Genomic DNA, 14,097 nt, shown 5'->3' on the forward strand with positions numbered 1-14,097 from the left:
CCATCCTCCTTCTTGAGTTAGAGGTAAGATGTATTCAACAATCATTGTTCGGTTAAAGAAGATATAGGACAATATTTCTTTGCAAGTGGGAGATATATGTTAGCTTCCACTTAAATTATCCATCTGTAAAGGGGTAAGGTTTGCAAAGTAGAAGTGTGTCTTTGCCCAGGAATGTTTTTACTAGAAATTGATTTGCATTTTCCATTATATGTAGGACTGAGATATATATTGTTTTGGTGAAATTAATGTGTAGCAAAGATTTGGTGATGAGAATGCTTATAAATGATGTTGAGTTGTTTGTACTTGCATCCACAACCCTGATACAGGAACTGGATGGAAGTATAAACAGTTCAACATCATTTATAAACATTCTCATCATCAAATATTTGATACACATAAACTTCACTAGAGCAATATATATCTCAGATCTACCTACATAAAATGAGAAATGCAAATCAATTTCTACTAAAAATATTCCTAGGCAAGGGTGCAGTTATACTTTGCAACTCTTATCCATTTTCGAATAGATATATAAGGTAGAAGCTAATCTTTCTCTCTCACTTGCAAGAAAATATAGTTTTATGTCTTCTTTATCCAAACAATGATTGTTGAATAAATTTTGCCCAAATAACCTTATGCGAAACTAGTTCATACTCAAGAGTATTAGGCAAAATTCCTAAAAATTCCTATATCTTACATCTAACTCTAGAAGGAGGATCAACCTAGATACAATTATTGAAAATCTGATGTGCAAGTTCGAGAACATCTAGGATCTCAAAACTTCCCCTAAAATGCAAAGAAGAGAGAGACTAATAATGCATAGAAAAGAACTTGTAAGGCTGTTGAGTGGTGCAAATTCTTCAAGTAAAACATACATCTTCTACTACTCTACATCTCATTAAGACACTTAACTGAAACTTTTAGAAAATAAATAATGTATGGCTCCCTTATAACCGACTTAACCAATAGTATTAGACAATAGCCTTGAAAACTCATATACCTTACATCTAACTCTGAAAAGAGATCAAACCCGGATACAATTATTGAATATCTCACGTGTGAGTTCCAAAGCATCTAAGATGTCAAAACTTCCCCTAAAATGCAAAGAACAGAAAGACTAATAATTGTAGAGAATAGAACTTGTAATCTTGTTGAGTAGTGCAAATTCTTTAGTAAAAAACCATCTATAATATATATGAAATCTGTAGAATAATTATAGGAAAACTTATGCTTTTTGACGTATAAAGAAAGACATATTCGAGTTACAAAAAATACAAGAAAGAGCCATGAAGCAAATTCTTAGCAAAAAAACATTTAGAGCATAGGAGTCCCAATGTCGTGAAAGTGAGTGGAAAGGATTGCAAAGTTGAAGATAGATAGAGGTTAGCTTCTACCTTATATATACATTCGTAAAGAGGTAAGGATTGCAAAGTTGAAGTGCACCATTGCCCGACAATGTTTTAACTACAAATTTATTTGCATTTTCCATCATATGTAGGTCTTGAGATAAATACTGCTCTAGTGAAGTTCATGCGTAACAAAGATCTAGTAATGAGAACGCTTATAAATGATGTTAAACATTCTCATCACCAAATCTTTGATACACATAAACTTCATTAGAAATATATATATCTCAAACCTACATAGAATAGTAAATGCAAATAAATTTCTATTAAACAATTCCTAGGCAAGGGTGCACTTATACTTTGCAACCCCTATCCATTTTTGAATAGATATATAAGACAAAAACCGACTTTTCTCTCTCACTTGCAAGGATATACAGTCATATGTCTTCTTTATCCGGACAACGATTGTTGAATAAACTTTGCCCAAAGAAACTCATGCAAAACTAGTTCATATTCAATAGTATTAGACAATAGCCTAGAAAACTCATATACTTTACATCTAACTCTGAAAAGAGGTTGAACCCGGATACAATTATTGAATATCTCATGTGTGAGTTCCAAAGCATCTAAGATGTCAAAACTTCCCCTAAAATGCAAAGAACAGAAAGACTAATAATTGTAGAGAATAGAACTTGCAATCTTGTTGAGTAGTGCAAATTCTTCAAGTAAAAACCATCTACAATATATATGTAATCTGTAGAATAATTAAAGGGAACTTTTGCTTTTTAACGTATAATGAAAGACATATTCGAGTTTCAAAGATACATGAAACAGCCATGAAGCAATTTCTTAGAAAATAATATTTAGAGAAAGTTCCACATGGAGGTAAAAATTGTTTTGCACACTACATTTCATTGAGTCGCAAAACTGAAATATTTAGAAAATAAACAATGTATAGCTCCCATATAACCTACTTACCTACATGTTCTTATTTCCTATACTTGAAACATAAGGTGACATATAATACATTTATCTATAGTGATAGTAACTTTAAGTCATCAAGGAATTTATACATAATGGGGATCAAGTTATTTATTGTCTCACTAGCGGTATTTATCATTATGTCACAACTCACAACTATGTATAACTAGAACTCTTCTCCATAGTTGGACATATATTCTACAGTGCCCAGTTCATTTTCTAAGTGATACTAATGGTGTCCCTAGAGCTTGCATGCACCCTAACTAATTATTTGGTCAATTTGTCCATCCCACAAGGGAAATTATTAAACTAATATGCAAAAGTCTAACTTCCTTGCACCAAAGAAGTCACAAGGTAACCTGAGAGAAATGTTCAACACCATACTACAAAAATGGAAACATAGCAAGTATTGGAGTCCATGGCACATATTGATAACGTAGTGCTGCCCACCAAGACTAGACTAGATGGGTGCACCATGTGTTGCAGCTGGGATTCAAACCTGGAATCTCCAATTTGTAACTCTTATGCCTTATCAGCTAGGTAATCCCTTCAAGTAAGTGTTCTGGGAGGCGTGAATCGAAAAAAACGATAAGGTTCCGCTTCACGCTTTAAGCAATGAAGCGCTCACATACTCATTCTAGTCTGTGAAGCGTAGAAGGCTCGCATCTCGCTTTCTGGAACACTGCTTCGAGAACCAAAACTATGTTATTAACTAAAAAGTATCATATATGTTTCTTTACTTATCAATAGGGAAATTACATAGAAAAGATTAATGACACAACTAACTACCCGCAAAGATGGGCCATTCAAAAGGCTAGCATTAGAAATTTGAGATGAGTTGAATTTGAACATATTTGGAGCTCAGTTTGCCCTATGTTAACCTATGTTAGTAATCAATGTGCATTCATTATTTTATCTCATTTTGAGCATCGGGACTCCTATGCTCAAGAATGGTAAAACCACCCGGACTAAAAAAATAGACTACATTAATTGGATGGAAGTAAAAATTAAATAAATTTAGCAATGAAAGCTTTACGGATATGATGGCGTAGCAGAAATTATTTTGGAAGATAATATTAACAAGAAGGACATGATAACCTACAGTCCTGAATACAGCAGCAACATAAATTATTTTCAAGACCTTTGTCTATTTCAGTCCTGACTAAAGCAGCAACACCCAGGACAATGTCTTCAGGCAGAATGACATCTGGAATTTGAGGTGGAGATCTGGTGCATATATTTCAAGGTGAATCCTAAGGTATAACTGGATAGACAAATTACTAAGCAAGTCAAAGAGTATACTTACTTGTTGATGAAGGTGGATGCATCGGACCAAAGGAAAAGGACTGTCAATGCAAGGATCAGCATATGGCAAACAAACGTAAGCAAATGGTTCTGATGCAACTAAAAAAGCACCCAAAGTGAAGTGGCAAACCCAAGCACACTGGCAGTAATTTTCTAGTCCCTCCACAGAAAAATGTCCGCAGCTGCCCATAAGAATTGAGTAATTAGATACATAAACACAATCAAGCAAATGTAAAAGACACTGCGTAGCAGTTTAACTACACATCAGACACATCTACTGAAGCTTCAAATTCTATGAACTTCAAAAGTAGGCAAAAAAATGGGTTTGAAGAAAATGGGGTAAAAGACACGTAGGAGGTGAAAAACATTTGGGTATTTTGGGTCAAGCAAAAGTAGATAAACTTGCTATGTTTCTTTGGTTGCATAATATATCTTTGCAGAGGCATGTAACTTGTATCTCATGAGACTCATTTTCTAGATGAATACTTACCCCCTTGCCAATATCACAATTTTACAACCACCAATCCACTAGTGCATCCTCACAACAGCGCAGCACACAATATCTGAAAGGAAGAGAAAAGCAGAATTTAGGACTAAATGTCTAATCATACTATTGAAAGAATCAATGTATCATCTAGGCGGGACCCAATATCCAATACCATTAGGATCCGATAGTCAAGAATGCCAGCTGGATTAGAAAACTTGAAGAGGTCCTTATTCTCCCTAAGAGTTAATATCACTTCCATTTAGGCCTTTTAAAGTTCTATTCTACTTCTCATCCCTACTTAACATTCCATAAAAAGGAAGCGTAGCTGATATCTAACTAGCAATTTCCTTAACGAGGAGCAACCCCGTGTGTTAAAAGATCAACTTATCCCTTAGAAATGGCAAGTCAACTAAAAAAGAAGGGATTAGGGATCGGGACAATGTTTGAGGTTTACAAGAACATATTAGATATGACACTAGGTGATGAAGCAAGTATGGACTAGAGAGTCATGGCTACACATTGTTTGACAATCAAATCCAGAACTGTAGTACCATATTGTTGATGAAGGAAAAGAACAAAATTTTGAGAAAATCAAGGTTTACTCTTAATGTGTCCCTTGAATCTAGACGATGTAGAAGATATTATTATAGCACTTGTACTGAATTCAAGCTTCTTATAAAAGGAAAACATACTAGACAAACTTAAATGAGAGTTGAGAACTTTAGAAGTTAATACTGCCTATTCGCAGTATGTGCAACATGTCATCTCTTACATCTTACATCTGAAATATAACAACTTTTGAAAGATGAATATCTTATCCATCAAAGACTGCTAACCATAGCAATTCATTTAGCAAGCTGGTCAAAGCTACCAAATATTTCACCTCATCATGTAAGATTGTAAGTACTATTTCACATTCACTGACTTATTCACTTCTCTTTTGTCCAAGAACTGCTTCTTTTTGTGATGCACATATGGATTCTCAGGATGGCACTGATGTTTGCTAGACACTCCACTCATTCTGTTGGTTTTGGGAGAAACCTATGTATCATTGAGGCATATTTGCTTATGAAGTGACATTTTGTATATTTTTGGGTATAGTCAAGGCCTAGACCTGTGTGTGACTTAGAAGTTGTACAAACACCATACTCATGTCATGTTTTATTTAGTAAAATTTCTAATGTAGCCTTCCATTGCTTCTTTTATGACGTTATCGATTTTTATATTTTAAGTTTCCACTTAATGAATTGCTCACTGTTTTATGAGATTTATTATCTTTCAATTCTACGTACCTATCATGACATTTAAGAAGTTAAATGTTCATTCTACACTTTTGATCGTGCAATTGAGCTTAAAGCAATCATAAGTTTCCATTTCTATTGAATTCCGTAAGTGATAAGCAAGAATTGCAAGGCTTGAGCAATAATACCACTCATACAGTAAGACTTAAAGCAATCATAAGTTCCAATTTCTATTGAATTCTGTAAGTGATGAGCAATAATACCACTCATAATAAGTTGTTTCTACCACTCGAACCCGTAACCTCTATGTCAGGTGACAATAACTTTACCAATTACGCCAAACACGGATATATCTAGATTATATACACATATAAACCTCTATCAAATTGACTTTAGCAAGTCATACCCCCCCCAAAAAAAAAAATCTTTTACACATTTTCAGCCACAACTATACAAATGATAAACCCAGGAAATTTTTAATTTCCATTTACTCATTTCCCATTTCATAAAAATCCGAGAATCAGAAATCCGAAATTTTCATCCATTAAATCAAACACATCCTTCAGAAAAAATACCAAAAAACGCTTAATCCCAACACTTTACGCTAGTCATCATCCTGAAAAGAATTAAGTCTTTGACATAAATTAAAAAAAAAAAAAACAGAATCACATAAACATTAGCTATGAGAAAAAAAATAAACAAATAGTTATACCATGTGAGGCCGATGAATGCTGTGTATACGTAATTCCTTTTGCACCGGAGGGCAACGGCGGCGCGCCGAACACAAAAAAATCCGAAGAAGTGCTGTACGGCGTTCACAATATTTACTTTTGCCATTTAGAAAAATGGAGGCCGAATTAGGTTAAAAGAACTAATATATTAATGCTACTTCTAATTTACAAATTTTGGCGTGTTTTTTGTCTTCTTCTGCTTCTTGTTGCTCCTCCTCTTTTCACTTTTTGATGTGTAAATTATTTCGGGCGAATTATATTTCTAAAGAATTAAAATACAAGAAGATTTCACATTTAATATTTGAAATAATAAGAGGTGATTTTAAGTCGTTTAAGAGTGAATAATTATTATATAATATATGTATAATTAAGTAATTATTCAACTTTGTGAGTGTATTATAACGTATAGTTTGTGCGTAGTTCATATATACATAAGATATATTGTATAGTTACTGTATTTTTTTATAACTTTTGACAAGCTATAGTATATTGCACATATATAGTATCATTGACTAAAGAACGAAGGTGAAACCATAATGATATTACAACTATATATTTATATATACTGATTTAATATCGATTAGATAAAAATTATCAGCCTTAATGAATGAGGGGTATAAATTATAAAAGAAATTAAAAAAACAAGTATTTCTTGAATTATTTTGAATTGAGATATGAATATGTAGTTAGCCCATTTATGTAGTTTTTCCTTTTTTTTTTAAAATATGTTTTTAGATTTGGATGCTAATATATTGAGAATGAAAATGTATCATCTAATTAATATGATTTCTACCACTAAACAATCCTTATTGATTTGATACAAATACTATTGAATTTTTTTTCGATTCAGCAGCAGTACGGAATTGAGTTTTTTGTCTGATGGATCTGATCTATGGTTAGGGGGGCAATACGTACCAAAAGGCTCGAAGAAGGAAGACGCATTAGAGTATATAACCAACCTATCATTATGTAAAACCTATTCACATTGGTGAAGCAGTTCGATGCATAAGGGAAGTGCACGTTTGTGAGAACTTAGTCGGGATGCATTGAGTTTCTTTTATCTCATTTCAATTATTATAGGTAGATTTCTTTTTACTTCTCCCTCTTTGATTGTATACATGTTAATTTAAAAAAAAATGAATGATTATATCAAAATGGTATACATTTAATTATTTTTAACCATGATAAATAATTTACAACAAAATATAATGAGAAAATACATAATTACCCCATCAAACTTATATCATTTTTTTAAGTAGACACCTTAAGTTTGTAAAAGTTCTATTACCCCACGAAATTATTTCCAACTGTAATAAATACACCATTTTAACAGCACATGCAGTCTCATTGTCAGCGAGTGTGTCTCACCCCAAATAAAATAATTAAACTTTATTTTTTTTCCTGGTCCTTTAATAAAGAGCAGGGTAAAACCCAGACGCTCAAAACATTGATAGATTCCCTTTTTAATCTTAAACATATTATGCATAAATCACGATGAAGATAACATTCTCGATCACAGGAAAATGTTTAGAAATTTCATTGCAGATGTTCGTAGAACTTTAAAAGTGGTTGATAGAAGAAGCTCCATCATTGGAGAACTTCATGGTGGCAGTTCAAATGGCTTCTCATGACCTTCATCGATCTATCAATTTATGGTACTCTAAATGGTACAAACGTGTATTAATCTTTACAATCCAAGGTGTATTTTTTAAATCATTCCTATTTGGCTTCCTTAAATTTGGCTAATCGGATTGTTGGGTACTTAGAGCTAGGAAAAAGCAGTGAATTTGTAAACGAATTTTTTTGGTTGATATAGAAAAGAGACCTTTTGAGAATTCGCAAACTCAAGAAGTTCATATGACATCTCACAGAGGTTTATAGATCGAATTAATGGATTGACAGGAAAGAATTATTTCTTCTACTGAACATGGAGAGCTCTTCAATGGTCATCAATGGAGATCTGTGAAAGATGGAAAGTAATACATTTAATAAAGAAAAAAAATTTAATTGGTGATACCATGTGGCAGTAAAATACTGGTTTAGGGGTTAATTTTGCCCCATTCACGCGCCTCTCAAATTTGAGATTGCGCATGCTCTGAAAATGAGTTAAAAGGGTGTATTTATCATGATTAAAAATAGTTTTGTAGGGTAATAGGACCCTCACAAACTTAAGGTGTCTACTTCAAAAAAGATTATAAATTTGATAGGGTAATTATGTATTTCCTCTAATATAATTAAATTTTATTCCTATTATAAACAATTACACTCCAAGACCGTAATTTTAATTATAAAAAAGTGTATATTAGATAGTGTACATTGTTCATTAAGTTTGGTGCACAATTATTTTTAACCACAATCAAAAACTTACACCAACAAACAATTAAATTGCACACAAAGCAAAAAAACAAGATTATAAAATTATTTTTTGCTACATTTTCCAACTATATGATGCCTTCACCATAGTAGCTTTAACTATCTATCAATATTTACCATCAAATTAATAAATAATTATACCAACATATATGAAAAAAATCACCAATATCATTACGTAAAAATTTCAATCATACAAAATCAAAATTACAAATTATCCCACCTATTTGGTAGACGTATTGTTTGTTGTTTACTTTGGTTAAGAGTGATTTTTACATCATATATAAACTATTTTTGCTGTTACAAAAATTGTATATAGATATTGTAAGATAGAAAACAATCAGATATAAAAATGTGATAAGATAACAAAACTTAAAGTCAAAGTATATCATAAATTATGATTTTAACTTTGCAACCGTTCTATTGCTCCCACTAAATAATTTTGAATAGATATTGTTACATTATTTTTTAATTAGCCCCAGAGTTTAAGAAGAAAACCCCCCTCTCCATTTTTTTTTCTCTTTTTCTACTTCTTCGCCAGTCAAATTCTTTATGATTTTTTATAAAAATGAATTCATATTTTTCTTTTGACTTTATTGAATTATTGATAACAAAACTAATTATTTTTAAAAGTAAATTTAAAAATTTGAAGGTATCAACAATTACTTTTTTTTCATATAACTTCAAAATTAGAAATGACAATTTTAAAAAAATAAATGAATTGTCCGAAAATTGAAATAACTTAATTGAAACCACATAAAAAAAAAACTATATAGTACTTTCTAATCATCTTGAAATCTAATGAGTTTGTCAAATTGTTCAAAATGTAAGAAAACATTTAGATAAAATTTTAAAATTAAAGTTGTAAAACTAAAGTAGTAAAAAAAAAGGAAGGTGAAGTTGTGGTAAAAATGGTGACATTTAAAGTGATAAGATTCAATGGAGATGATAATGAATTTTTGAAGAAGAAAGACAAAACAAAGAGTAAAATGAAAAAGAAAAAAACTTAAAATAATAAGAAAATTTATTTTATAATAAAATAGCTACAAAAATAAAATTATATTAGTTATTTAGATTGTTCACTCTTTTTGAGAGGGCGTATACATTCTCTATGTCAGATGAAAGAAAAAATAACATGAATAATATCATTATTCAGGGGTAATAGAACACTCACGTGAAGGTTTAACATTGTTATCCTAAAAAATATTAGTCACTTACATTGTTATCCTAAACAATATTGTCACAATAAGTGACTAACACAATACTAGAATTAACTAAATGCATAACATCATTATCTAATTGAAAGTATATTCATTTTATTAAAATTACATATTAATTATGGTGTGCGTAAATGGTGTATTATGATTAAACTATAGTCCCTTCAACATGATCAATAATATATCTTACGTACACCAAGATATACACCATAACCTAATTTTAAAAGAATCAAATATGTTGTACTATCAATTTAATTAGATAGTGATGTACATTCATGATTAAGTTTTGATGTTCAATGTATTATAATACAAAATCCTTACATCAAATCAAGATATAATCAAGAATTTGTCAACTGTTTTGTATAATTAATTTAATTAAAACTTGTGCATTATTATTTTAACATTTGTGTCTAGATCAATATCATCCATAAAGGTTGCTAAATTTGATTTTGATTATATGTCAAATATTACAATGAATTGTTCCATAATACACAACCTTGCTAAATAATCCGTTTTAACAATTTACAAACAAAACTACTGCCAAACAACACACGAAAGAATTTATTAAAGCAAAAAATTTAATGGCTAATACATCAATTTACATATAAATCCAAGCAACAAAAACAACAAAAAATCTTAAAACAAATAAAATCAAACTATATATTTTAGCAATCAAACTCACAAAAAAAAATGATACATATTTGTTACACCCCATCTTTTATCGTGTGAAATTAAAAATGATATATTCTTATATTAAATCATTGAAACAGTTATCAAAGAAGATAGAGAGTTTCATTTCAGTTACAATACTTGTTTTAAGGTTATAAGAGAGCAACATTAATTAATTATTGCGAGATTGCGGAAGGTAAATAACAAATGGAAGAAAATTAAGGAATGCAATCTTATTTATCAATTGGAATGTGTATTCTTTTCTTTTTTAATTTATCTATTTAATTCTGTTGGGATACGTTTATTTTGTTTTGTAAAAACTCTATTGATATATAGGTGAAAAGTCAAACTATTGTTATAGGAGTTATTTAGATGCTTAAATTGTACACATACATACCTACATACATACATATATATATATATATATATATAATTTTTTGTTAATACAAAAAATAATCAAGAGTGACTGAAAATTTTTCTCAATACTAATCAACCTAGTCAAATAATAAAGTGTTTTTCTTCGGTTTGCCTTGACCGTTTTACTTGTATACGCTAGATGACATATTACAATTAATTATTTAATTTTGTATAATGCGCTAATACTTAATAATTACTAGTTCTACATTTTCCCCTCTTTTTATCCTTCTCTATACACAATACACACAATGTGTTTGTGTGTGAGAGAGAAAGTGTACTATATATGCATTATATCGGTTTAATTTGAGTTTAGTTTAATTTAATTTTTTGTTAAAACAAAAAATAATTAAGAGCGCGCGAAGATTTTTCTCAACATTAATCAACCTAGTTAAAGCACAACCAGTTTTTTTTCTTCAGTTTGACTTTAGTAATTGACATTTATATCGCCAAACGACCTAATACAATTAATTTTTTTTACAAAATACGCGCGCGCACACACACACATATTCACACACACTTGGAGAGATTATTTATTGTAATACACTTGATTTGGGCGTGTTGACATAAGGGCTTCAAGTTTTAAGGTATGACGTCTATCTTTTTCTTCATTTATGTGTTCTTAATCTTTATTTTAACTACAACTTTTAAGGTATCATCTTTATCTTTTTTTCTTTGTTTATGTGTTCTTAATATTTATTTTAAGTAAATTATCTCTCTCTATATATTTACATAGTGAGTGTGGGTGTGCGTGCTGCGCGCGCGCACGTGTGTTTGGGAGAGATAGAGTATTATATATTTATTATGCCAGATTGATTTGACTTTAGTTTGATTTATTTTATATTTTTAATACAACTTTTAAGGTATGATCTTTATCTTTTTTCTTTGTTTATGTGTTCTTAATCTTTATTTAAAGTAAATTCTATCTCTCTATATATTTATATAGTGAGTGTGTGTGTGTGCTGCATGCGTGCACGCACGTATTTCTGTGTGTGAGAGAGTATTATATATGTATTATGTTGGTTTGATTTGACTTTATTTTGATTTATTTTATTTTTTAATACAAAAAGTAGTCAAGAGTGGTCAAGGATTTTTCTCAACCTTAAATTAACGTAGACAAATCACAAATCAATTTTTTTCTTCAATTTTGACTTGACTGCTTGACATGTCTATCGCTAAACGACATATTGCAATTAATTATTTACTTTTTATATTATCTGAATATACATTTGTTGTTCTCCTCTTCTTTTTAAATCATTTTTTCTATATACAATACACACACTTTCACCTATATATACACCTCAAGAGACTATTCCTTATAATATACTTGATTTAGGCATGTTGCGATTAGAACTTCAACTCTAAAGGTATGACATCTATCTTTTTCTTCATTTATGTGTGTTATTAATCTTTATTTTCACTAAATTCCATATGTATATATCTTTATTGTTATGTTTGTAAATGCTCAAAAATACTCTTGAACTATTCGAAATAGCTCAAATATACCCTTAAACTTTATTTCGGCTCAAAACTACCCTTTCCATCATACTATTGGGTCAAAAATACCCTTCTTATTAACGGAAGTTGTTTAATGCCACGTGGATGCCATATGGATGCCACATTGCATGCCAATAGGATTTCACTGCCACGTAGACTAAATACAAAGGGTCAAAAATACCCTTAAACAATCCAAAATAGCTCATATATACCCTTAAACCATATTTCGGCTCAAAACTACCCTTCCCGTCAAACTATTGGATCAAAAATATTCTTCTTATTAACAGAAGTTGTTACTGTCGTGTGGATGCCACATTGCATGCCAATAAGGTTCTACTGCCACATAGACTAAATCCCTAAATCCTAATCACTTCTCCCCTCATTTCACTATTTCAGAAATGATATATTCACCGGTTCTCCATCATTTCGCAGCTAGGGTTTCATAATTTTCTTCGTGATTGAGTATCAAAGTGGATATTCATACTTGTAGGTTAGTAAATATTTTTTCTTATTTTATTATGTTTACGATTTTAAAGCATGATAGTTAGGATTTCACAACATTCCCCTAATTTCGCAGCTAAGGCTTCGTAGCTTTCTTCGGGGCTGAGTTTCAAAGTGGATATTCATGATCGTAGGTTAGTAAATATTTTTTCTTATTTTATTATAGTTACGATTTCAAAGTATGTCAATTATTCATGTAGCATCCACACGGCATTTAACAATTTCCGTTAATTAGAAGGGCATTTTTGACCCAATAGTTTGACGGGAAGGATAGTTTTGAGCCAAAATATAGTTTAAGGGTATAAATGAGTAATTTTAGATAGTTTAAGGGTATTTTTGACCTTTTTCTGTTGTTATATATATGCATGTGTGTGAGAGAGAGTGTATTGATGAGTACGAGAAAGGATCTCCTCCTAGTGATTTGGGGTACTTTTTGCAGGAACAGACGGGAAATGTGCAAAAATTACCTTCTATAATTTTCTTTTTCTGATTAGAGATTAATTTATTACTAAGAAAATTGTGACGTGTAGGACCATTCTGATTTTCTTTTCATTCTTGGTGTGCTGCTGTGAAGCGCAAATGACCACTCACGATCAAAGGCAAAAGGGACAACACCCCCATAAGGTAAACTCTAATTTTCTTTTTTTAGTAAGTTCTTACAACGTGTGATGCATTTAAATTTTTAAGAAATTATTTTTACAAAAATTTGATTCAATGTTGACATAAAATTTTTATTTTTTTAATAAATGAATTTACATATTTAAAATTATACAAAAATAATTTTAAGTAATAATAAATTATAATGTATAATATTTAAAAGACAAGAAAAAAAGGTCAGGAAGGAACATTTGAGTCTCAAATTTAAAAGGGCAACTTTCACATATAGCAAATAAAAAATTCATATTTGTATGCTATAGCAAAGTTTGCATAATTGCGCTCCATAGCAAACATAGAAACTGTATAATTCGCTATACATATACAGTTGAAGCAAATTGTATAAAACGAAGTGTATAAAACAAGAAAGAGAAAGACACTTGGGCAGAGAACTGTATAAAAACGAAGTGTATAAAACGAATTGTATTATTATAAGTGTATAGAACGATTATATACAATTTGAATTTGTATAAAATGAGAAAGAGAGAAAGACAAAAGAGACTTGATAAGGAATATACAATTGAATCGAATTGTATAAAACGAGAAACAAAGAAATTAGATATAATTTAAAAATTGTATAAAACGAGAAAGAGAGAAAGACAAAAGAAACTGGGCAGGGGAGTATTTTTATTGTATAATTATAAGTGTATAGGACGAAAATATATGTACTTGCATGTGTATATA

The 14,097-nt window shown here is 30.5% G+C and overlaps 1 protein-coding gene across 3 annotated transcripts; it reads right to left on the reverse strand.

The window, feature by feature from the left end:
- Nucleotides 1-2,159: 2,159 nt before the first annotated feature.
- Nucleotides 2,160-6,255, reverse strand: LOC107012128. Of its 3 annotated transcripts, none has more exons than XM_015211871.2 (3): nt 6,073-6,254; nt 3,634-3,814; nt 2,160-3,009 (listed from the first exon to the last, which is right to left on the reverse strand). In XM_015211871.2, exons 1-3 carry the CDS (start codon nt 6,195-6,197, stop codon nt 2,965-2,967), a joined length of 351 nt encoding a protein of 116 aa, XP_015067357.1. In that variant the 5' UTR covers nt 6,198-6,254; the 3' UTR covers nt 2,160-2,964. The 3 variants fall into 3 exon arrangements, 2 of the variants coding, with proteins under 2 accessions (XP_015067357.1, XP_015067358.1); XM_015211872.2 differs by lacking the exon at nt 2,160-3,009 and adding an exon at nt 3,294-3,554 and having other exon boundaries at nt 6,073-6,236; XR_003577456.1 differs by lacking the exons at nt 2,160-3,009; nt 3,634-3,814 and adding an exon at nt 5,541-5,976 and having other exon boundaries at nt 6,073-6,255.
- Between the last annotated feature and the right edge of the window lie 7,842 nt (nt 6,256-14,097).

This window comes from Solanum pennellii, chromosome 3, assembly GCF_001406875.1.
Source record: "Solanum pennellii chromosome 3, SPENNV200".
Taxonomy (NCBI): Eukaryota; Viridiplantae; Streptophyta; class Magnoliopsida; order Solanales; family Solanaceae; genus Solanum; species Solanum pennellii.